This window comes from Macaca thibetana, chromosome 15 (assembly GCF_024542745.1).
Source record: "Macaca thibetana thibetana isolate TM-01 chromosome 15, ASM2454274v1, whole genome shotgun sequence".
NCBI lineage: Eukaryota > Metazoa > Chordata > Mammalia > Primates > Cercopithecidae > Macaca > Macaca thibetana.
In genome coordinates this window covers 67,386,502-67,412,802 of record NC_065592.1, presented here as the reverse complement: position 1 = coordinate 67,412,802, position 26,301 = coordinate 67,386,502, and the positions used below count along the sequence as shown (strand labels likewise).

General features: G+C 35.6%; 1 protein-coding gene across 9 annotated transcripts in view; it reads right to left on the bottom strand.

Annotated features, from left to right (window-relative positions):
• MPDZ (multiple PDZ domain crumbs cell polarity complex component) overlaps positions 1 to 26,301 on the bottom strand; it is a 174,438-nt gene that overhangs the window by 40,840 nt on the left and 107,297 nt on the right. For 7 of the 9 annotated variants that reach the window (XM_050761615.1, XM_050761619.1, XM_050761617.1 and 4 more), the window contains 5 exons: positions 22,917 to 23,115; positions 17,245 to 17,349; positions 12,652 to 12,744; positions 5,140 to 5,317; positions 2,221 to 2,331 (listed from right to left, as the gene is read on the bottom strand). In XM_050761615.1, coding sequence (XP_050617572.1) covers positions 2,221 to 2,331; positions 5,140 to 5,317; positions 12,652 to 12,744; positions 17,245 to 17,349; positions 22,917 to 23,115 — 686 coding nt within the window. The remainder of the gene's footprint in view (positions 1 to 2,220; positions 2,332 to 5,139; positions 5,318 to 12,651; positions 12,745 to 17,244; positions 17,350 to 22,916; positions 23,116 to 26,301) is intronic. The other 2 variants (XM_050761622.1, XM_050761621.1) reach the window with 1 other exon arrangement.

Genomic DNA, 26,301 nt, shown 5'->3' with positions numbered 1-26,301 from the left:
TTAAATAAGGCCCACCTTTCAGTGAGAAAATGCGGTCAGACTGAATTCTGTGAAGGGTCATACAGGTGAAATTATCAGGGCTACTTCTGGAAGTTTCTGATTCATGAAGAGCCTAAGGGCCAACACAACTGACTGTCTTTTCACCTTACGTTTAAGATTTCCTAGGAGCTTTATCCTACAACTACAGATAAAACAATTATCAGTAAGAGACTTTTAAGTATGTGCATTTGTGAGTGTCCCTTTTAGATTACTGGAGACCTAATTATTTCCATAAGGCAATAAATCATTGAAACAAAATATATCTCGTTTTAAATGCAAAATTAATTTTAATTTTCTAAAGCAAAATAAGTATGACTTGACTAAATATGTCATTTATAACAAGATTTACCCTGGAACAACTGCTATAAAATCAGGTATCATTATACCTCAGAGAGTAAAATAAGAGTATTTTCCAGGTATATGAGACAAGATCTTCCCAGCTCATTGGAAAATGTGCCTGACACTGAAAGGAATATTTGTAATTTTAAGTTTTTAAAGCAACACTGAGAATCACTATTCAGCAATTTATAGTATTGTCCCAAATGATGTAAAAGTTGTAAATTATAAATAAAACAAAAAAAAGGACTAAAACCCACCCACAAAAAATAGCTTTAACTTAAACACCCATTTAACATTATTATGCTGTGTCTATGTTTAACACACAAATGGAAACAAATGTAAAAGGATTTAGAGTTATTTAAACAAATAGAATAGTTCTGTAAAGAATGCAGCATGATGCAGCCCTACCATTTGGCAAATTTTCTTTCTGAATGGATAATTATTACCTAACAATAAACAACTGAATGATTAAAAATTGTAGATGTTGAAGTGCTTACATTAAAAACTACTAGATTCACTCTTACAGTAAACCCGGAACAGAGTTACACCTGTCTTCACAACAGAAGGGCCAGTAAAATAAATCTGGTCACTTTACAGTCCATGCATAGAATATTGATAAGTTACTTTGACAGAGTTCATCTAAAGAGCTGTTGGTTATTTTCATATTTGAACCTTAATATCTTAAATTCTTAATTTCAGAAGTTAAACTGAGCCCTAGTATCTTAAATTCTTAACTTTACAAGTTAAATTAAATGTATTTTGCAGGTAAAATTACATATTTTAAGTTTTAGATGATACCTTCAACTTCCCTCACATATGTTGATATTTTTGTTTTAAAGACAACCAACCCTAAAAACTAGTAAGCAGGTAATTCAAAGAGAATCACTATGATGGAGGTTGTTAACTTAAACCCAAAAAAGGAGCCTGTAAGTGCTTCAGGACATCTAGGAAATGGTATGCAATTTTTGAATGGATGTGTATGTTTCTAAAGAACTTTCAAAGGGGTATGTGAATCCAATATGCTTAATAACTGCTGCATGTGAATTTTTTTTTTTCCCATGAGGCACAAAGAAGGAGTCAAAAAAACAGTTTTAAACTCTTGGCATAATTTTCATCTTCAGCATCAAGTCATATCAAATCCAAAGCCTTGCTCTGTATTTTTGTTAACAACAATCATTAAATGTAACTTACATTTTCTAAAATGTTTTTGAAAGCTATTTTACCTGTAGTGACTGATGGCAAAATGGGTTGGCAGGTTTCTGTCCACCAATAGCTACACAGTGATGAAGAGCTACACAGTGATTGTGGCTAGAGTACAGTAATTATGAAATCACTTGTAAACAAATCTACCCTGTGCAAATTTAACGTTCAGTGGGATACACAAATACATGAAAGATCATTCACAGATGATTATGGGATTGCATAAGCAGGAGATTCTGTCTAGAGAATAAATTTCGAGAAAATGTCATTTATTTGGCTTCTAAGGGGCTCCACTAGAGATCACCGATGATTAATCTGAATTATGATGCCACATTCCTTTTAATAATTTGTGTATTTTGTGATTAAAATGAATACTAATAATTAACCATCTAGATACCTAGAGATACTGATAAATCCTACTTCTGTGTATATTCAACAGACCTCAAAAGTCTTTATTAAACATGGTGGAAGGGATTTCCAGGATAACTCAATTTCTGAGAAAGCAAAACAAACTTTTAACAAGTCTTCTGAGATTTGAAAAATCACTGTCTTTGCTCATACAGACAACTTGGCCCTTGATACATTAGATTCCAAGTTGAACACTGTTTGGATATGCCTACCTTGCCCTTTGTGTTCGCTTACCCTTGATCTGTTTATAATGCTCTGTACCATAAAGACTACAGGGTTGCCTGCTTTCCGAATGGCTTCCACAGCTTGTTCATGGCTTGCATCTCTGAGGTCCATTCCATCCACCTGCAATGGAAGGCCTCAGCTTAACATTTCAAGAATCTATAGAACAACAAAAAAATGTGTGGATATGGAGTTTTAGGGGTACTTGGTTAGACTCCTAGAAAATCTGTTTTAATATCAAAAATAATTGAGACTACATGTGAAGCTGCAGAACATTCTGTCTGTCCAGCAGACTTGTGGTCCCTTGCTTTGGACACATATCTCTGTCTCCAATAATTAGTTCAAGTCATAATTAGTTGAAATGAAGGCTCTGCTTCTTCATTCCTTACATTGCTCAGCTGCTCCTTCAAATTAAAAAATCAGTATCATTAACGAAATAATATGAGCGAACTATCTAGCAGCACTGTCTTCATCATGAAAGTCACCGTACTAATTTTCTTCTAATACATTATAGGGTGGTTTGGGAAGTAAGGGGTGATGCCTTGTGTAATTCTCTCTGTACAAGGAAACTTGAAGTTCAAAACAAAATTCTGATATCCAGAAAAATCAGATAATGGTAAGGTTAGTTTTGCAAAAGAGTCCTTACAGTAGATATGACAGGAGCTGGAAGCTAAGAAACTGTGTTTATTTGTTAGTAATTCTTACATAGTTTGACAATGAAAGTTATCTTGTAAATTTTGTTGATCATGGCTTGCCTGAGTAATGATGAACTCAGCTTACACACTTTATGAATAAGAAGGAAAATAGTGTAAAAGGCCAAATTGTAATCCTATCAGAAAACTATAGGATGTTAGTGTCATTTTATCATTTCCAATTACCATGTTATGATATATACAACAAAAGAGTAAACCCACAGTGGACACAATTCTAGAAAAGAACATTATTAGATCTTTGCACAGAACATTACCACCTTTAAAAGAATTATATAGATTTAAATAAAAACCTCCCTCAGGTTGATAATTAGATGACAATATTTTTTTCAGTGCATATTAAAATAGCTTCTAACTTTTTTGTAGAACAAAAGTCAGTATTCACGTCTACCATATGTCTACTATATATTCCATTCATGGAAAAATTTAACAGGATGTTAATTATCTTTCCTCAAGTCCAAAGCATTCCATTCTCAGAATGGAATGATTTGCAGATCTGCACTCACCTAGTCTACATACATTCTGAGAAACTCTTAGTAGAGGCACGCTTTAGAATCCTTGGGATTACAGAGGACTGAGGCTTCCTACATACTAGAAAAGCCCTTGCAATATGGCACAAATCATTGCTAAATTGCATACAGTATTTTAAAATGCATAAAAAAGTTCTTTCTTTTCCATTTTAAAGTGGAGTTTTAACTTTTTAAATATATTTAAACAACATTTGAGAGCAAATTATGACCTTTCCTGTCTATAAAAAAAAAAAAAAATCTCTTCTTCTATTTAGGTCAAAGGTATTTAATAGTGAGGTATGTGTAAAATAAACTTCTTAGTGATAATCCAAAATGTGAAATTTTAGGTAGTGTCCTACATAAAGGAGTTTGTTAAAACGGTTCTAAGATATCATCTAATGAAAGAATGCAGGAGAGAGAAAAAGCTTATCATTCTTCCTTATAAATGGTCATCAAAAAAAGGACTTAGTCCCTGTTTTCTCTCAGGTCCCAATCTTCTTCCATCTAAGGCTCTCAAAGACAGTCAGTCAATGAAGGAATCAATCAATCAATCATCAGAATGTTCATTTTAAAGTCATGGTTGATATGTTATAATCTTCTTCTGAACAATTAAAGTATTCCAATGTGTAAGTTATATGGGTTTAGAAAATGAGAGTCACTTGTATAAAGTAAATATAATGGTCATTACAGTGTTAATAAAATTATCTTTATTTAGAAGTTGTCTCTTTTAGTCTACTCTGTAAATCCTGAAAACTCAGAAAATCTGGGTCAGGTACTCCTTTCTCTATCCTTCTAAATAAAATTATGCTTATCCCGATCAAATAATTTATCACACTGTTCTGAAGTGACTTGATTACTTGTCAAGTCTGTCCCACTTGGCAGGCAGGCACAGTGCCTTGTTTACTGTGGGATGCCCAGAGCCTGTTATAGCACCTGGAATGCAACAGCTGTTCCAGGAATATTTGTTGAGTAAATGAGTGAGTGACTTATGAGAGGAGAGTCTATTTAAAATATTGAACTTTGCTTTGAATTAAGAGATTACACACAACTTGACATGCTTCTAACACGTAACAAAATACACATACATGTGCACACACATGCACACAGGCACACACACAGAGCCTTCACTGATGAACACAGCACTGAAAAGGAGCGAGATCCTGGCTTTGACTAAGAAAGATTTACATGAAAGGTAACTGAGGTCTCAGCATTAAATATTTTACTAAAACAGACTCACTTGGGGAAAAAAAAAAACACACACACACTCATCCAACAAAGTTTATCTGCAATGAAATGATAATAATAAAGTATTTCTTGAAATACAACCTCATTAATAACTTAATTATATCTACATTTTGTGTGTGTACATATACATACATTGTATGTCTATATAATCTTAATTCAAATTTTTTCCCTGAGAATTGTGCTTTGTTCTTTCAAACAGAACATAATTATTTTACCTTGGAGCCAATTTTTTTAAATGGTTGGCTTTATCTCCAAACACCAGTCTCTATATCAAAACATATAATCTGTCATTATATACATAAGAGAAAATTATGTATGAAAATAAACAAATAAAAAGAAATAATTTAACCACACACATATTTTACTCGAATGCTGGGTTGAGTAACTAGTATGAAGATGACAATTCCCTTGGTACAAAGGATGGAGCAGGTGAAAAATTTTAGCACAGAAAGCTCACTGGAGGGTACCTCTATGATTCTATCTCCAGGTTTCAAGGTTCCATTTTTGCCAGCTGGACTATCTTCCAGAACATGTTTGATGAAAATGCCCCTCATCACTTCTCCGTTGCTTAGACGACTCCCCATCCCTCGTCCACCAACAATGCTGATGCCTAAGGATTTGCTTGGTTCTCTCCAGAGTTCCACCCTAAAAAATAAATAAAATTTTCAACTCTTAGGAAAAATCGTAAGGGTAAAGCTTCATGATACTGGATTTGGCAATGGTTTCTTATATATAACACCAAATGCACAGAGAACAAAAGAAAAAATAGATAAAATGTACTTTATCAAAATTAAAAACTTTTGTTCATTAACGATACTCTCAACAGAAAGGAAAAAAGTATTTGCTAATCACATATCTGATAAGGGATTCATATGCTGAATACAAAGGGAATTTCTAAAACTCAACAACAACAAAAAAAACAAGTGGTATAAAACACAGGCAGGTGTCTTGAATATATATATATATATATATATGACCAATAAGTACATGAAAAGATGTTTAACATCACTAAATATTATGGAAATACAAATAAAAAGCACAATAAGATACCATCTCACATCCAACAGGATAGCTACTACCTACTAAAAAAAATCACACACACACAGAAATTAATAAGGATGCAGAGCATTTGGAACCCTTGTGTACTGTTGGTAGAAGTGTAAAATGGTGCAGCTGCTATGGAAAAGAGTATATAGGTTCCTCAAAAAATTAAAAATAGAATTATCATATGATTCAGCAATTCCACTTGTGGGTATTATAACCAAAGAATTTAAAGCAGGATCTCAAAGAAATACTTATACACCCATGTTCACAATAGCCAAGACGTAGAAGCAAACCAATTATCTATCAAGAAATGAGTAGATAAAATACTATATACATTCAGTGAAATATTATTCAGCCTTAAAAGAGAAGGAAATTCTGAAACATACCATAATATGAATAAACCTTGAAGACATTATGCTAAGTGAAGTAAGCCATCTAAGTAAAATAAAGGACAAATGTCATTTAATTTCACTCATATAAGGTACCTAAAGGTACCAAATTCATAGAGGCAGAAAGTAGAAAGGTGGTTGCCTGGGATGGGAAGAGAGAAGAAAGGGGAGTTGTTGCTTAATGGGTATAGAATTACAGTTTTGCAAGCTGAAAAAAGTTCTGTAGATAGACGGTGGTGGTGATTGCAGAGCAATGTGAATGTACTTAATGCCACTGAACTGTACATGTAAAAATGGTTAAGACAGCTTAAAACAATAATAAAAATATTTTAACAAAATGAAATAAAATGTCATATATGTTAATTTTTACAAATATTACTTTGCTCAATTTATTAAGGTTTTACTAGTAGTAAAACAAGATAGTTTACCTTCTCAATTATGTGTCTTGTAGAATCTAATAATATATTAATGTCTTTCTGAAAATAATTTGTTATAAGTAAAACTGGACTCATACTCCAGGCTGTAGCACATACCAGTGTAAAAGGATGATTTTACTGGATCTTAGTATTACATATATTAAGCAATCAAAAAATTCAGCTACTGCTAAACAGATAGTAGCTTCTAACCTTAGCAACCAAATCAAAGGAAAGAACGCTCCTGGACACACTATGTCAGAAAGTCACCTCTGTAGAAGAAGTCATTCTTGCCAAGGCAGACGTGGTCACTAACAGTCAGGACATGAAGAGCAGTGACTGACAAAATCCTACAGGATATGATTTTCTCACTATCTCCCCAACCTCCCCTGCTGATATGATTTGGCTGTGTCCTCACCCAGATCTCAATTTAAATTGTAGCTCCCACAATTTCCACATATTGTTGGTGGGAGCCGGTGGGAGGTAACTGAATCATGGGGGCAGGTCTTTCCTGTACTATTCTCATGATAGTGAATAAGTCTCACAAGACCTGATGGTTTTATAAAGGGGAGTTTCCCTGCACAAGCTCTCTTCTCTTGTCCGCCACCATGTGAGATGTGCTTTTCACCTTCCACCACGATTATGAGGCCTCCCAAGCCACGTGGAACTATGAGTCCATTAAACCTCTTTCTTTTGTAAATTGCCCAGTCTCGGGTATGCCTTTATCAGCAGCATGAAAACGGACTTAATACACCTGCAGTGGGCTCTGTACTTTTCTCTCTCCACTCTAGCTACCACATCATCTCCTCACTATTCCTTAAGTTCATCTGGCATGCTCCCCACTTGGGGCCTTGGGGCTTGCTAATTCCTCTGCCTTGAATACATTTCCCATACCCACAAAATAAAGACAGGAACTCATATGTAATAACCGCAAATAGCTATAAAAGCTATGAGTATATTTAAAGCACATGCATCTTGTGAAAAGGCAGGACGTAAGAAAGAGTAAGGTGATTTGCAGTGAGGTCTTTGGCCGAGATGAGTCAGAGCTCAGGTTGTTGGAGGAAAACAGACCAAACAGAACTTTAAGGAGATGATGAGGCCCTGCAATCTGCTCCATGCTGCACAAAGGAAGACAATGTTGGACATTAAGTAGGATAAGATAGCACTGTCAAACACGTTTTCAACACTGACATTTAAGGAGCTCCTAGAGAAGAGAAAAGGTTGAAGTAAGGACCCCTGCAAAATGATTGAGGTAAGAAGAGGCTGGGGATGAAAGAGTACCACAGAGAGGAGAGGACGGGAACCAGGTGAAATGAAAGCAGATGCTGAGGCACATCTTCCTTTGGCCAGTAACTCTCTTTTTTTTTTGACTGCAAATCTGTAACTCTAGAAACTCTACCTGTTTAGTTTGAAAGGATCTTACCATGATCCTTGATCTTATAAAATCTTTGTTAATAAACTAGTTAAAATCCTATTCATTGTTTTCTCTTACTCCAGAAATTCTGTAACAGAAAAGAACTAACATCCACCATCCTTCCCTGTTTTTGTTTGTTTGTTTTTGTTTTTGTTTTGAGACAGGGTCTCATTCTGCAGCCCAGGCTGGAGTGCAGTGGCATGATCATAGTTCACTGCAGCCTTGACTTCCAACCTCAAAGTCCTGGGCTCAGGAACTCCTAAGCTCAAGTAATCTTCCCGTCTCAGCCTCCCTAGGCGCTGAGATTACGGGCATGAGCCACTAAAACTGTTCCTTCCCTGTTTTCTTGAAGCTGTTCCTAAGGCAAAATGGCAAAGGAGTTAGTAAGTTTAGCCATTGCACATATAGTACATTTTACATATAGTAAGTTCAGCCACAAGTGTACATATTTAACAATCCAGAATACATAGGTAGGACTCCTTAACTCTTTTCTTAAAAATAAAAAAATAAAAAAAAAGAAGGAAGGAAAGAAAATGTCTCCAAGGGCTCTTCGTGTTTGGTGCAAATTAGAAAGTGATTCTTACGACTTCTTGAGTAATACAAAAAAACATAAGTAACAGCAAATGTTTATTAAGGGTTTTACCATGTCTTCAGTATTATTCTCTAAGTAAGTTACATATACTTTCATTTAATTTTCATGTCATACCTATAAGGTAGACATTCTTACTGGCCCCATTTTACAAAGAGAAGAGACACAGAGAGGTTAAGTAACCTTTGGATAATAGCACCTTAGGTCTCATAGGGTTTGGCACAGATAGCAAAATACTTTCCCTGGAAGTAAAGGTTGTAAATCCTTAAAACAATGAAGACGATAATCAAAGACGGAACTGCCAAAATGACACAGCAGTGAGAAACCAAACTCATTATTCACTGAACAGAGAACAGAAACACAGTGAAAGAAAAAGGAGGCCTAGAAAAGAAACAACTACAGAATATGTTTGCTTCAGAGATCATTATGTAGGGGGAAAAAAAAATGGCAGCCTATTTGAGATTTACATATAGGTTTAAAAAGAATGAAATTCAGGAAGACAGAGCTGTTAAACACAGCTCTGAGGCCAGATTGCCTGAGATGTAAACTGAGACTCTGGGTGCCACTCCTGCTCTTTTGCTACTTAATGATTATGTGACACAGGGCATTTACTTAGTCTCTGTGTTACTTTTCTCAGCTGTGAAATACAGCCAACAAGAGTCTCTGAACAGAGTTTCTGTGAGGATTAATTAATACATGTAGAGTCCAAAACCAAAGCTTTGGCACATAATAAGCAACCAATAAATCTTTTATTACTCGTTATGATGGTGGTGGTGGTGGTGGTGATGAAGGTGATGATTACTGTGGTAATGAAAGCAAGATATGAAACTGAAACTCCATCCATATAACAAATGACCAAATGTTCACCATACCTGATCAATCCTGTTATACCTAGTACACCTTGTTTATTTAGAAAAGGGGCCATTTTCCACCCATTAGATTGATAAAAAACTTTTAAAAAAATGATCATATGATGTGGTAACAAGAATGTGGGGAAAAGGGAACACTCATATACTGGAAATAGAAATAAAAATTGGTATAGTGGCCAGGTGCGGTGGCTCATGCCTGTAATCCCAGCATGTTGGAAGGCTGAGGTGGGTGGATCACAGGTCAAGAAATCGAGATCATCCTGGCCAACATGGTGAAACCCCATCTCTACTAAAAATACAAAAATTAGCTGGATGTGGTGGTGTGCACCTGTAGTTCCACCTACTCGGGAGGCTGAGGCAGGAGAATCGCTTGAACCCAGGAGGAGGAGGTTGCAGTGAGTCAAGATCATGCCAGTGCACTCCAGCCTGGCAACAGAGGAAGACTCCGTCTCAAAAAAAAAAAAAAAAAAAAAAAAAAAAAAAAAAAATTGATATAGCAATCTTAAAAAACAATCTGACAACTGAAAGTAAAAAATGCATATAAACTTACAGGCCAGCAATTCCAATTCCACTTCTGGATATATTCACTAGATAAATTTTCGTGTGTAAGTATAAAGAAATAAATATATTTACTGCACAGAATTATTATAATAGCAAATAACTATTAACTAATATGAATCTGACAATTAATAAACCATGGTATATTCATATATTGAAATGCAACACAACAACTAAATTGAATGAATTAGATCTTTAAGGTATCAAGCTTGACAGATTTACAAAACGTAAGAATTGAGAGAAAAATTAAGCAAAATGGAAAATACATGTAGTAGTATAATATCAATTGTGTAAAATGAAAATCACATGCAAAATAAAATATAACCTATTTTATAATATTAAAATTTATATTTTGCTAAAAAGAATTCTCTAGTTTCAAACAAATTAAATTTTTGTTGATTTCATGAATGACTGTCCCATTACATTTCCAATGCTATGAAGCATGTTAACAACACTAACTCCTAATTTATTAAAAGCTCTGGTTATTCCATTAAGCTTTCTTCTCATGCTCTATGAACTTCCCCTAGAAGTAGCTTAGTGCATCTAGGGGAAGCACTACATTAGTGAGTACAGAGTACCTTCTTGGAAGGATATTTGGAAACTTTGGACATATTCTTCATGTAAGGTTGTTAGCACTTTTAGAGCTATCTTAGGATTGTATGAAGGTTAAAAGCATAAAAATTTTCCAGTCCAGAAGTTATGTTCTTCTTTCTCATAAGAAAATTTCAGGATTCTTGTGTCAAAGGCTTTCTCTCTGTTTAGGTACCAGTGACAAATATTTTATCAATATAGACAAAGCCAACCACTGACTCACTATGTGTCAGGCACTCTGCTAAGGATTTTAGACGACACTGAATTTTCCCCCAAATACAAAAGATTCTATTATTAACCTCGTTTTACAGATAAAGTAGCAGAGACCTACCAGAAATTAGGAAACTTGTCTTAGAAAGTACCAGAGCCAAAGTTCTAACATGGCTCTTACTGACACCAACCATTTTGCATACTGCCTTCTGTTTAATCCATTTTCATGCTACTGATAAAGAAATACCTGAGACTGGGCAATTTACAGAAGAAGGAGGTTTATTGGACTTATAGTTCCACATGGCCAGGGAAGCCTCACAATCATGGCAGAAGGCAAGAAGGAGCAAGTTACAGCTTAAGTGGACGAGAGCAGGCAAATAAAAGAGCTTGTGCAGGGCAACTCCCATTTTTAAAACTATCAGGTCTCGTGAGGCCCATTTACTATCAGGAGAACAGCATGGGAAAGACCCACCCCCATAATTCAATCACCTCCCACAGGGCCCCTCCCACAACATGTGGGAATTATGGGAGCTACAAGATGAGATTTGGGTGGGGACACAGAGCCAAACTATATCACCTTCTAAAATCTACTTTTCCTCTTATAATATTGTTTCTAAAACTGACCAACCCATCTTTTTTTCTTGTGATTACTGTCCTCCTAAAAAATTCAAGTTTATCACTGTGACTACCTGCTACAAAACAGTTTCATTTAACTTATTTCCACCTCTAACCACAAATAAATATGACACTTAACACCTCAGAATATATTTTCTGCCACAGATCTAGCACTTATACCCTGTTCTCAATGTAGGCAGCAGTATAGAGAGCTTGATGGGAGTTTTTAAGTGAGCTAAGTGACTTCTGAAGAAACTGAAATAAGAAACTCATTTTAGATGGCTGAAAATCCATGCTGCTTCTTTGAAAGCAACATAAAATAATGTTTTTTATATTTTAAAAATATTTAAATGTGATGGCTACAGGTTATCACTGGTGGGCAGGGGAAATCATTAAATTGTACTGGCATTTATGAATATTACATATTCTTCTCTTGAGCATTTTATTTATTCACTATGTAACAAATATTAATGTTTACTAAACACAAAGCACCATCGTGATGGTGACCTTGAGTTTGGGGTGGATGTCCACTGATTACCTGTGTTTTACTCTAAATGTGAAATATCTTGTGTTCTTAAATTGTTTCATGTGTCTCTACATCTTGCCCAGCCAAGTACATTAGAGGTTTCTTGAGGCAGGATTTGCATCTTCTACTTACCTCCTTGTTATTCACAAAATCACTGGCTTTAAGTCTAGGTCCATAATCAGGACTCAGTAAATTCCTATTAAACTAAAATTGATTTTACTCAGTATAAACACATCAACATGCTTTAGTGATGCACGTGATACATCTAAGTATATTTGAGGATGTCATCTTATCTATTATACATGAAACTGGTCCTAGACAGATTATGACTTAGGATAAACTCGGCCTACGGTAACAAGACTACAAGGGTACTTTTACACACACACACACATACACACACGTTTTGATATATGTTTGCCTATATAGTTTCTACAAATGCTAGGTAAAATTTAAATGAATACTTTTTGGTATACCTAAGATCAAACTCTACAGAATGTAATCCATTCCAACTATCTATGCATAATTTTCTTTAATTTAGTTCCTACTATGTGCCAGATCTCTCCATATATGTTAGTTTTAACCCTGTGTGATACACATTATTCTCTCCACTGTACACATGAAAAAAATGATGGGTTAGAAGTATTAAACAACTCACCCGATGTGACAAGAAGCAAGTTGTAATCCAGCACTTGAAACCACACCTGCTTATCTTTAAACCCTATATATCCATTGAGTGGGCTGAAGACAGAAAAAGTCCTTACCGCCTGGGCTGATTCCAATTGCTATATGCTGTGTTTTGAAGTTCACTTTCTTCGCCCTCTCCCTCTTCTCGCTCTGGTAATTCTGGGATGTCTCTGGTTAAAGAATTACACAATGAGTACCCCAAAATCCTAGTAAAAACATGCAAGATTATATGTACTCTACTATTGATTTAGCTAAAAATGCAGGACTGCTTTATATTTTCACCGTACACGGCCTTAAGTATAAAATATTTTTACATTGGGGGAAAGAAAAACCTAACCAAACAAAATTAAAACCTTGCTTTAGAATCAACCTACCATAGCGTAGAACTGAACACTAAGACTCTTGTCTAGTCTGTTTTTTCCCTGATGAGACATGGGAGCATAAAGGAAAGGAATGGGAAAATCGGATAAATACCAGGTTTGTAAAGAAAACTCATTGAACAAGCATTTCTTAAATTCCTATAATGTGCAAGAAGCTAGAAGTACTATGTAGGTTTTAAGCATGTATGCACAGCCCTGAACCCTGTCCTGAATGAATTTCTCGTCAAGTTTGCCAAGAGTTTAGTATTTCTGCTTCCTAAGGATGGACCAATGATTTTCTTTCCATTTTCAAAAAATTAAGTGAATGCTTGTGGTCCAGCTTCACCCCATCCAGAGGAACCTGGCACAGAATACTTCTTAAGGGAAGCAGTTTACAACGTATCTGTGTTCAAGGTCACTCTTCCACTTCTGTAGCAATTTAGATTTTGCCAAATGCCAGGCATGTAACAAAATGTGCCCAGTCTACTGATTGACTGTAAAGAAAACTGTACAATAATAACAATATCAAGACATATTTTGTTAGTCCAATGGAATACTTTGTATCAATAAATGATGCTGTGAGGACAACAGAGAATGGTTAAATTGATTATAGCCTGTGCCTCGGCTGTGGTAAAAATTGGATTGCTAAAGAAACATGTCCACATATAAAGCAAAGGCGGCTATAAAAATTCTGATTCAACAAATGTTTTCAGTCGATATTTACAGAAATTGAAGAATTAAAAGAAAGTATGTAAAATTACAGCCATTCTCCCCTGACAGGAATACTGAACTCTCTCAAATGATATAATATTTAGAATTCAAGATCAGAAGTCAGCTAATTCAGTCATCCATCTGAGCTTTAATGCGCTTTGCAACATTTCTGGCAAGCAAATATCCAGGCTCTCCCAGAACATCTCATTCTTTCTTAGACCTGAATGTTAAGTTTTTGTTTTTAAGCTACTAGAGTAAAATCTATTTGCTATTGGTCCTACCCATTGGTTTTGTGTTTGAATTTCCCTCCTGTGCAATTAAAGAATAAAGCTCTGAATGAGGCTAGGGTTCCCAGAGTCTAAGTCTGACTAGGGTAGGAATGGCGGGAAGAGCTCCAAGAGGGAGATCCTAAAAACGATGTCAAAGAGTTGACAGAGAAATATTAAAAGTGAAATCTTCATCCAGAGGATGCAAGGCAGAGAGGTTAAAAACTAGCACTAACCTTCTGGAAATACAACGGGAAAGAATATGATGAAGAAAGCTGACTTAGAAGACAGACAAGAATTATAACTTAGAAACAGTCCTTAAAATACTCAGTGACAGCTAGGGGATGTGGGGAGGTCCTCAGCCCTAAGGCCTAAGCAGTGGGAGCTATTCAGAAACAGTGTAGCCAAATTGCATCTTGCTTCTTCCTTTTTAGGTACAAGAAGATGAATATCCTGAATAATCCAATACAAGGACCCCGGTCTCTTCAGATGATTCTATAATCTTGAATCCTTTCGCAAACCCCATATATGCTCCTCTACATGTGCTGATTATTGTTTACTCATCTTAGTGTGTGGTTTCAGGGACTCCAGTGTCATGTCTTCCTGCATGCACTCAGCCAAGAAAGAAGTCAATCAACTGCTTTTCCACTGTCTTAAACCACTGAATACCAACAAAATTTTTATCAACTATAATAAGTAGATCTCTTTATATCTGCAAATATGTACCAGGTAAAGTAACTGGCAGAAAGTCACATGGTGAGAAAGATACATGATGAGAAAAACAGTATAGGTGAGATTTGGATCGAGGGCAACTTACCATAAAACCTGAGTTCTTAACTTCCATACTATATGGTCACATATTTTTATATGGTGCATGCTTCGTAGACTTCTGCAATTCCTTCCTTGCATCCAATGGTAAGAACATGGATTATGTTTACATTCTACACTTGGCTCTGGCATTTATTAGCTGTGGGAAAGTTACTTAACCTTTCCCTGCTGTAGATTGTTCCACCAAAAATGCATATCTAGTTGCTCTATTTTAAGCATTCTGATATCCATAGAAAATACACTTTCTCTGCAGTGAAGCAGCTAGTCATAGCATAGGACAATCCAGGCTATTCTCTTTTCTGTGCTTGGAGGAAGCACAGTGCTCAAAGTGGCTTTCTTTCTAATAACTTTTGAGTATTTTAAGGCCCTAGAACTTAACAAGACTCAGATGTTAGCTGGTGTATTCTTTAAGTCAGTCATTTGATACAACATTTCAGAGAGACATTGAAATAATTTGTTTTACCAGTTTGATAGGAAGCACTGGGAAAATATAATCAACTCATGTCATTAACCCAATAGTGGAAATCCTGGAATGTGGCTGAGCTTTATACAGTGTAAAAGTAAATATAGTTGTCTCCTCTATCCCTCGTATCCTTGAGTCCAACATCCATGGATTAAACCAAAAGCAGACCAAAAATATTTGGGGAAAAAATAGATGGTTGCATCTGTACCAAACGTGCACTTTTCTTTTTCTTGTCATTATTTAAAAATATACATATAACAACAACTTACATAGCCTTTACATTGTATCAGGTATTATAAGGAATCTAGAGATGATTTAAAGTATATGGGAGAATGTGTGTAGGTTACGTGCAAATACTACATCATTTTATACAAGGGATTGAGCACCCGTGGATTCTGATCCGTGGAGAGTATTGAAACCAATCCCCAACAGATAATGAGGGACAATTATATCCTTTCCCCATAATATTCATGAGGCCCCAAGGACCATGCCATTCCTTCCCTTTATTAAACAAATAACATACCTTCCCCTTCCCTGACACTTTCTGTATTCTGTAGTCATCTGTAATGTGCAGAGGAAGCAGTGAAGCAAGATCACAATGAATGTAAGGTCACTGGAGACCGTGGTGTTCTGGGATGTTCTCACATCCACTAAAGAATGGTAGAACTCGGCTGGGCATGGTGGCTCACGTTTATAATCCCAGCACTTTGGGAGGCCAAGGCGGGTGAATCACCTGAGATCAGGAGTTCAAGACCAGCCTGGCCAACATGGTGAAACCCCATCTCAACTAAAAATACAAAAAAATAGCTGGGCGTGGTGGTGGGCACCTGTAATCCCAGCTTCTCAGGAGGCTGAGGCAGGAGAATCACTTGAACCCGGGAGGCAGAGGTCACAATGAGCCAAGATCGCGCCATTGCACTCCAGCATGGGCAACAAGAGTGAAACTCCGCCTCACACACACACAAAAAAGAATGGTAGAACTCTTCTGAGAAGACCTCAGAGTGCTTGCAAGGCCATTTCTGCTCTACCACATGCTTACAAGAAATTTGGTAGTCAGTTGCCAGCACAACTGAAAAATACAGGTCCACAACTGAGAGTGTAGAATGGTACATTCTTCATGGAAAAGTGATTTGACATTATTTCTCTCCCTGATCTTGACTCAGTCAGCAGCAGCATCAAAACCCAGTTCCTCCCTTTCCTAAGAAAAAAGAAAATGTTCCCTTTATTATTTAAAGGCTCTTAATACATTGTATATCAAGTGCCTTTAAAAAGCCAAACACTGTTTCCTAACATGCATACATGCTAACAGGTTCAGCTCAACATTCTCCAAAAGAGCAAGAAAATTACAAACAAAAAATGTTCTGGTCTAGGCATGGTGGTGCATGCCTCTGAATCCCAGTACTTTGGGAGGACGAGGTGGGCAGATTGCTTAAGCTCATAAGTTTGAGACCAGCCTGAGCAACATGGCGAAACCCCATCTCTACAAAAAATACAAAATTAGCCTGACGTGGTGGCACATGCCTATAATCCCAGCTACCTGGGAGGCTGAGGTGGGAGGATCCATGAACCCAGCAGGTAGAGGCTGCAATGAACTGTAATGGCACAACTGTACTCTAGCCTGAGCAACAGAGTGAGGCTCTGCCTCAAAAAAAAAAAGAAGTTTCTGAATTTGTATGCTTGTTAATAAAAGAATAAATAACATTTCTGAAGAAGTTTGATAATACTTATGAAAGAATAAGAAACATCATACAATTTCTTCTGTTCTAAGAAATTAATGAAATAATACTCCTTTGGGACAAATTATCAAAAATCAACATGTTAAAAGTGATACATTGTGCAGTAGAATTAAATATTAATTTATTAATTTGAATATCTGTTTCTCAAATTTTCCATACTATATAATAATTGCTTATATAACTGAAGGAAAGGGAAGAAGAAAAGGATTCAGACCTTTTCTTTGCTCTAATCCTCCCTGACTCTGAATTCCAAATTCTCTACAACTTGCTGTATCATTCATCGCATTTGATTTAATGTTTCACTTACCTGCCAGTGTATGAAGAAAAAATATCCAATGCCATTATTTTTCCAGATTGTTGTCCCAAGCTTATTTTGAACTCTTCCAAATGTTCTGCAGGCACATAAGTAATTCTGGAAGAAACCAGAATCCATGGAAGTGAAGGGAAATAATATTTTGCCTGTTAGGAAAAGCTTCTAAAATAAAGGAAACAAATCATATTGTCCTTTTCTCCCTACTTTTTCACACAGCTCATTTAATCAGTATATTCAGCAGAGAATCCAAACTTCAATAGGATAGAGTATTCTATAGGGAAGAATAACAACAGAAACTAAGTTTTTAAATGCTGCTGATTCACTATGTGTTTACCAATCAACAGGCAGGGAAGGAAAACAATTATTTATATTGTAAAATGAAAAGGCTAACAACAATTTTTTTTAATATTAGGAAGATCTACAAATCCCTAGAATAACAATTGTCAGTAATAACATTAATTTTGCCCAAAGATTTCTGGGATCTCTAGCAGAAACAAATTAGGTATACTCTATTAAAATACTGAATATCACAAATTACTTTGCATCTTTCTATAATACATAATTAATTCTAGAGATTAACAAGCATTATCAACAATTATGTTAGCTCTATTAAGTTATGAACTCTCAAGTCTGAAGTATGAGACTAAACCATTTGAGTTTATGGAAAGACTTACTAATTTGTAGCAATTTTTAAAAATTCACTCTGGTCTCAAAGAAAAGTCTACTATTTACACGTGAATGGCCATCTACTAATTCAACAAGTACTGACTGAATGCCTATTATGTGGAAGACACTGAGCCAAATGCTGACTCTTGCTGTAATGTTCAGAAACTGATACATAAAAATTCAAGTTTACTGCTTTCCTGTAAGGCTTCTTACATAGTGGACACACTTTTTAAAGCAAGCTGTTTCAAGATCTTCAAGTTAATGAATAGTAACATAAGAGAAATACAGTATCTGAACTCAATACAGCATGTTTGTGCAACTAAAAATTAGAAATCACAAAGAGGTATTAAATCATCTGTCCATAATTTAGCTGTTAAAATAATAAGTATACAAAACCTCAGCACTGGAGGGCAAAGGTAAAAAGATTGTCTTTTATGTTATAATGAAATAAAAAATTAAACCAGTGTCATAATTTACTGAATGAGTAGTATACATAATTTCAAACATATTGGTTATTCTATAGAAAGCATTCACTCATTTACTTCAAAGTGTGAGGTCACTTGGGTTTGGAGTCGGAAGACACAGTTCTGCTACCATACAGAGTGTCATGGGGTAAATCACCACTGCTGAACCTCCATACCCTCTACCACAAAAAGGATGCCACTTTCGTGATGCTACTGTAAGCTGAGAAGCACAATCCAAATAGAAGTGAGTGCTCTCACAGGTCATCAGCTCTCCTGGTCATACTGATCACTCGGGCAGAATACACGGAGCCTTTGGGAATCTCTTCATGACACTTTTACCTCAAAGGTCAAAAAATGAAGCAGAAAGTACAGATCAATGGATTTAAGACTAGGCTGGCTGAAAAAGTTGCATTCTAATTCTGGCCCTATTTAATTTATTCATCTATAAAGACACCATCTCTAAGATGCTACAAAAATATATTGAATAGCAAATTTGCTTTTATCCCTTCAAACAATACATTATGTCAGGACAGAAGTCTGATTATATTTTAAACAATGAAAAAATAAAATAAAGATAAACATGAAACCTAAAATATGAAAAGGCTATTGAAGAAGACTGGTATTATTCCTGAAGATTCAGTAAAACTCATATAAATAAAACATAAGTTTAAAAAGCCAGGAAAAGGTCAGGGAAAAAAGGCAGGACAGAATAGCAAAAATAATAGCAATCAGTACAAAGTCTTTAATTTTTTTATTGGTTTGAGAAAGAAGGTAAAGATGTTTCTTCCCAAACAATGTTAAAAATGAGTTTTTCTTTATATTTGTTCAAAGTTGTGTTTTCTTTTGAGGAGCGGAGGCATTTACAAATATTTTTCTGATACTTTGCGTAGTAGTGAGAAAGAGTAGAGACGGCAGTTTTCCTAACTATTTAGCCACTACAGAGTGAGGCCACCAGAACAAGCATCCCACAATGCAACAGAACATGCAGAGCCATGCTACCACAAGCCTGGTCACAGGATCATACAAAACCTCCGAATGGCCAGCAAAAATGCCAAAGCTAAATTACGAGATGCAAAAACACACTGAAAATGCTTATTTGAGAGTTGAATTAAAAATTCAAACTAACTTTTGGTTACACATGGACTAACTTTTGGTTACACATGGACTAGAAGAAAAAAGAATACCATTAGTGATGCTGAAATGCGATATGGCTATTAATGCAGAGACTATTCCTGCACGTGCAGACAGGATCGTTCCCTTACAAAGGAGCTTGAAAGCTTCATAATTGGAAAATATGATTTTCAAGAGTTCACAATCATCAGTACAATGTGAAAACGTAACAATCTCATAGCTCTGTTGGATTTTATGTTCTTATTTAAATAAAGAAAACAATCCAAAATGTATATACGAAATCCATATCTGGATCTATCCTTGCATTGGGACATTACAAAAGCACAAAATTGTTTTCACAGACAAGTTGTAACACACAGCCATAATGAGCTTTTGAATCACTGATACTCACACATAAAAGGGGGCTCGATCGTCAGCAGGTGCTGCAGAAAATCTAGAATGTGAAGCATACGCCGCGGCATCTTTTTACAATGGTGTTAACAAATGTCAATGTCTTGTGCTGAATGTGAGATGCATACATATGTAGTTAAAAGTGGGTGCTCCTGGTTGTTTTTTTTTCCCCTTTCCACTTCCCTCCCATCTACACCTCCCCCAGAAAAGCATCTGCTCTTTACTAGTGTCTATAGCAGTGATTATTAACAAGCATGAAAAAATGTAACTGCAATCAATCTTTTATTCCTTGATCAGGAATTCATCCCACACTTTAGGTTAAGGCAGGTGAATTCTGATTCAGCTCAGTAATTATCTGGCAGATGTTATAAGCAGCTGCTGCTAAGCACAAAACCCTGGCTATTATTACAGAAATATAAGAGCTCCTGGCAAGGTGGAGTGAGAAGTGAAACAGAATGCATTCTGGTGAGGCTTCGCATCTGGTTTTCCATAGAAAATAATGAAACCTGGATCTTAAACTGGCTGTTCTTGAACTCTTGAAACTCAAATTATCTACCCATGCATGCATGAACACACACACACAAAAGTTCCTAGCTATCTATCGTAAATGGCAAAAAAGAAATCCAGTGCATTGTCTCAACAAGCAATGCTTTCCCTAAAAACCAATCAGTTATGTAACTGAACCACAGTCTCTTTTTTTAAAGTCCCTACAATACACCCCTCCACCACCACCCAGATTAAGCTAGGTTCACAAAGAAAAATAATGAGAAAGAGATGTGGATGGAGCCTAGATCCAGGTAATGAGCACAAAGCTTAATGGGCCCGAGGCAATGTTATGGTTCCATTCAGAGTAATGGAAGGACTAAATGTTCCTTTTGGGAAGATTATTCACATTGCTTTCAAGGTAATTCTAAACCTTTTGCTTCACGAAACAAGTGGTAAGAGAGGGACAGGGCCAAAAACACTTCATGCAAAATGCACAGAACATGCTGCTCAGCCCTGGTCAACCTAAATGGCTCTTTGTGTTTTAAAATCTAACATATTTTTGTTTCTAAAAAAGCATTATGTAAGGATGATTTTAGTTTATTTTTATCATTACTCAATGAGTTAAGCTATGACCATTTGAATCAGAGCATCTTTAAGGCATGTGAGAAGAAATCAATGTGTTTTGAATATCTGCATGTGTGTTTACCTACATGAGAGCAAGACTGACTGAATGAATGAATGGATGATTGATTTCCAGAGGAGGGAAGGTTGTATGATTTTTCTTCTTTTTAAAATAATTTAAGGTTCTATAGTACATTTTGCCTCCTGAGATCCTAAAGCAAGTACTTATGAAGCTAGCTCTCTAGATATCTTTGATAGTCATAATAAAGCTTCTGCCCACATGACAGGGTAAATTCTGCTGAATTGGTGGGAGAGGGGAAACGGAAACACAAAACAAAAAAATAAGGAAAGGGGAAAAAAGACTTTGAGACTGAAAATGTACCTCAAAAGTTTTCTAGAGTTGACCAGATGCATGACTTATGCTAAACTGGTGTCACAATCGTCTTATTTTTTAACCACTCTTAAAGTTCTGCAGTACATTAGAACTGAGGGGTAGGGCTAGTACCAAGTACTAATTCTGGTGATCAGAATGCCAAAAAGTGGGCAACAGAGCAGTATCAGCACACACAGCATAAATGTACATCATGGCACAATAAATCAGATGAACGGTTACTAGGTCGTCTGCATTTTATACTACATCTAATCCACGTAAACTAAAACCCCTGCAATAAATACAGAGTCTCCATGTGATCTATGCCATGGAACACTGGCCATAAGTGGTAAGGAAAACACTTGAAGTTTCTCTTTTCTTATGATAAAAGGACTGACATTTTTAATGAGGTTCACTTGTACTCCAATTATTATAAGGCAATTAAGGAAGAGTAACATGATCTGATGATCTGTTCAACTGTAAATAAAAGTCAAAAAAGCATACAAAAATATGAAAGCCCATTAGTGAGGATTTTGCCTAAAAATAATACTTCTTTTATGTAAGACAGAGGAATCTGTTCCAAATGGTATATACTTTTCTCCTTTTTATTGACCACAGAATGAAAAACAGTCTGTACAGCTTTTGTTACCTAAGACCTAGCAATACATACTTTGCAAAAGGACTGGTAATAGAGAATGTAGTCAGTAAAATAACATTAATACAAAAAAGTCTCCCATACTAGTAATCATTACATCGATTTTAGGTAAACAATCTTTCCCTGAGCTCTTATTTTATGATGTTATCCCTCATACATTAAAAACAAATATTCAAAGATTAATGCTAGAGGAAAACGTCACATTGATGAAGTGTCACAATAAAGTAATGAGCTGATTTTTATGTTGGCTCGAGGAATGTTTAGTGACTTAAAAACCAAACCACATATATGATGTGCTTTTAGTACATTATGGGATTACTGGAAATTTTAAGCACTTCCTGACAAAATATCCTCCATGACCTACTAACAGACCATACCAATATATTGGTCTATCCCCTGGGGTCATGAGGTAGCTCAAGAAAGGGTAAGTTTTGGGTCAGATGGACACTGTTTTATCTGGTCTTTTGCATGCATGGCCCTTAAAGAACTGTCTTAGTTCTAGGATTCACACAGGTCAATTAGGTAGGGTACAATTCCTTATAATGGAGCCAATCCAAACATCTTTCCAAGATCCCAAAAGTGGGCCCTCTTGCTCTGTGAGAATCATTGCATCCCCAACTTCTATGGTTGTTGTAGAAATCACTGGAGAAGTATAATTAAAAATACAAAGCAACGTTTCCAAATTTTTAATATTGCTATAGTCTCCAAGAAACTATACTTACAATCGAGAACTACTCAAAAATAGTCAATTTCTTGAGTGATTTATGTTTAAAAAAATGTGAAAACATTTGTATCTCAAACAGAAGTGTATACTGAAAAAGAATTCTGGTTAATTGAAATTCCTGAATTTCCCAAGCCAAACTGGGCTCCAAATGATACTTACTTTATGTCAGGGCCAATGAGAGAATGTCTTCTCAACATAGCTCGTGCCTGGGCATTGGTTACACTGATGGTAGACTCTTCATTAATGGACAAGATGCAGTCCCCAATGGCAATCCGGCCATCTCGACTAATGGCACCTCCATGAATAATGCTTCGAACAATCATCCCCAAGCCATCTTTATTAGCACTAACTGTCATTCCTACAGGAAAAGAGAAATGCAAATATAATTAAATACATGATTTTCCAATTCATTTTAATTTGAATTTAATAATTTCTATGATTTATATATTAAAAAATACGAGTAACATTTTAGTCAATAAAAAGCACAGCAAAAACAGGAAAAATGTTTCTAACAAAAAATATTAAAAAGTGTTTCTAACAAAAAATATTTTTAAGTAAATTTGTAAATGTTTGTGAAATTGTATATAGTCAATACATTATAAATCAAACAGGTCTACATTGTGGAATGAATGTAATTTAGACCATGTGATGTGCTGACCCCTTGAATAGAAAGGTCTCTCAGGGAAAGTACTATGATAGCATCAAATCAGTTTTACAGTATTAGATCATCTCTTACACATAAAAGAGAATAAAAGGACTACAAAAGGAAAACTCATTCTATAAATTAAGCAATTATCCGCTATTACGTTATTCCTTTATCACTTGTTCATTCAAGATCTATTTACTATATGGCTAATATGTGCCAAGTACTATGTTGGTTGCTTAGGATAAAAGCATAGCACAGAATTCCTAACATCAAGAAGCCTGTATTGAAGTCTTCACACCTGGAGCCTATCACAGTGGTGTCCGAAAGCATAGTAGTTTGTTGAAATGAATTTATGTGAACTTAATCTATTTCCATTTTATCTTTGAACTTCAATAAGCTTCTAATTTGGATATTAAATTGCTCTCTTTTCATGTCCCCTGGGTATCTCACAGAAAATGCAATCTTAGCATGCATAAAATTGAACCTGCAATTTTTCATCTTACTTTATTTCACCATTTTTCTTCCATTTTTTGGTAAATTGCACTACCACACTACCCTCCATTATTCAAAGTAGAAATATTGGGGTCTTTCTTGATGCATACCTCTCTCTTATCCCCTGTATTTAATCCAACACCAAATCCTGTCATTTCTATCCTCAAAATTTATCTTGAATCCATTTACATACATTTTTCCATTTAGATACTAACTCTAGACTAAGTCAACACCTTCTCTTGCCTGACTTTTTGCAAAAGCCTCCTTCCTAACTGGTCACCTGCCTTCCATGATTATCTCTTCCAATGCATACTTCCCTCAGAAGACAGAGAGGCCATTACAAAAAAAGACAAGTAATATCCTATCAGTCCCTTGGTTGCAACTCTTCAATGGTTTCCTGTTATAGTAACACACAACACACTTGCTCAGCACAGTCTATAGGCCAGGGGTACACTGGCCTTTGCAGTGTGAATCCTTGCACTGTGTTATGTCCTTCTTGGTTCCCTGAGTTCTAGCAACAAATACATCTCATCTCTGTCCATTTTGAAGTCTTTGCCTGACACCTTCCTTCGGCAGCTCTTGCATAGCTAACTTCCTCTCACTCTTCAGTATCAGTTCCTCAAAAAGTCCTTCTCAACAGACTCTATCTGAATTAATGTTCACTCCTCACTCTATCCTCACTCTATTCGTTGAAAAATATAAAATCTTAAAAATTATATTTGAAACTTTGCAAAAATAATGTAAGTTCACTTAAAATGAAGTGTTGAAAGTTTCTTCCAAAACAAAATTATATAATTAAACAAGCTATGGAGAGATATAAAGCTACCAGGGTATTTATAAAAACTTTTCTTTGACAGATGTCACAAATTCCTTTTTAGGTTTTCATATATTTAAAAAAATGATGTCTTTCCAAATATTAATTCTACTCATACCAAATCAGATATGATATTTCAAACATTTTAAAAAATGATTCTGATTATGTTTCTAGCCTAACATCTCATATGTGGATATGGGCAATCCAGGCTCCTACTTATTTTTTTCTGATAGAAATAAAACATTTTTAAAGGTACTTAAAACATTCTGTTAAGACACATACTAACGATTTTTCAGTGTATTGTTAAGAATACACCTCTGCTTACCATAAAACAATAAGGTATCATTTAGGAGAGAAAAAAGGCTGGATCTGAAATTTTGTACTGTTAAAGCCAGCCTTCCCAGCAATATCCACAATACAACTGTACTTTGGTAAAATAAAAATGTGTCAGCACAAAGTAAAATTTAACTCAGTGGATCACACTGGGAATCTAACTCATTGTCTTTTTCTCATTAGCATCATGCAGACTACAATAAGGCAAGACACAGACATGAAACCTGTCATGAGCTATGGCCGACATGATCTCTGAATTCACTTTTAATAGCATATTTAACTCATGACTCTCAGCTATTATGCTGTCAGGTCACATCAACCATGTAAACCAGGAGGTCAACATCAGTTAGCTGAGTTTATACTTTCCTTTCACCAAACGTCAATTTTCAACGTTCAATAACTTGGAGGTAATCTCCAATAACTAGATTTTGGTTGTAACTTGTAAGATCTTTCCATTTTATTCGTGGAAGAAGTATGAAAGAATATCCCAAATCCCAAATCGTGTGCTTTGGAAATAGAGAACTGGTTACGAATCTGAATTATTCCACCACTTCCAATCAGCACAAGCTTGGGCAACTGACTTAACCTCACACAGAGCCTCAGTTTACTTATCTCTAAAAAGGGATGACATTTGCTCTTATGGTTGTTTAAAGAATTAAGTAAGAAACACATATGTATAGTAACTTTCAAAACACCTGACACAAAGTGTACAACAAAATTTAGTCACAAAACTAAAAACAAAACAAAACTCATAAAATATGTTTAAAATGCATCTCTCTCCCAAACCAAGGTTACATTGCTCCCTAAAGACTAAATGTAAATATTAATTCAGCTTCAAAATGAAGCTTGTTATTACAACAATCATAATGTGCCCTTGGGTAACTCAAGTATTGAATGTATTGTATGGTATATGTGAAAATCAGAGACAGACAGGTTTGAGTTCTGACTCTACCTCTTTAAAGGTTGAGTAATTTCAGAGAAATTCCTGAGTCTGTCTATGTTTCTGTATCTAATCAGTGAAGGGAAGATAAGACTTCCTTTCTTTTCCCCTGAAGAACCTTGTTTTTTACCTTCAAGTCCAAACACCACATCATTAACCAAGGGACCACAGACTTACGAAAAAGCATCAAGATTAGAATTTTTTAAAGGTCACTATATGCATGTGTACATTTATTAATGTATCTGTATTTCTGTATACAACATTTTCATTCTAATTTTAACAAAATTCAAAAACCCAAATGATTCATGAAATCAAAACA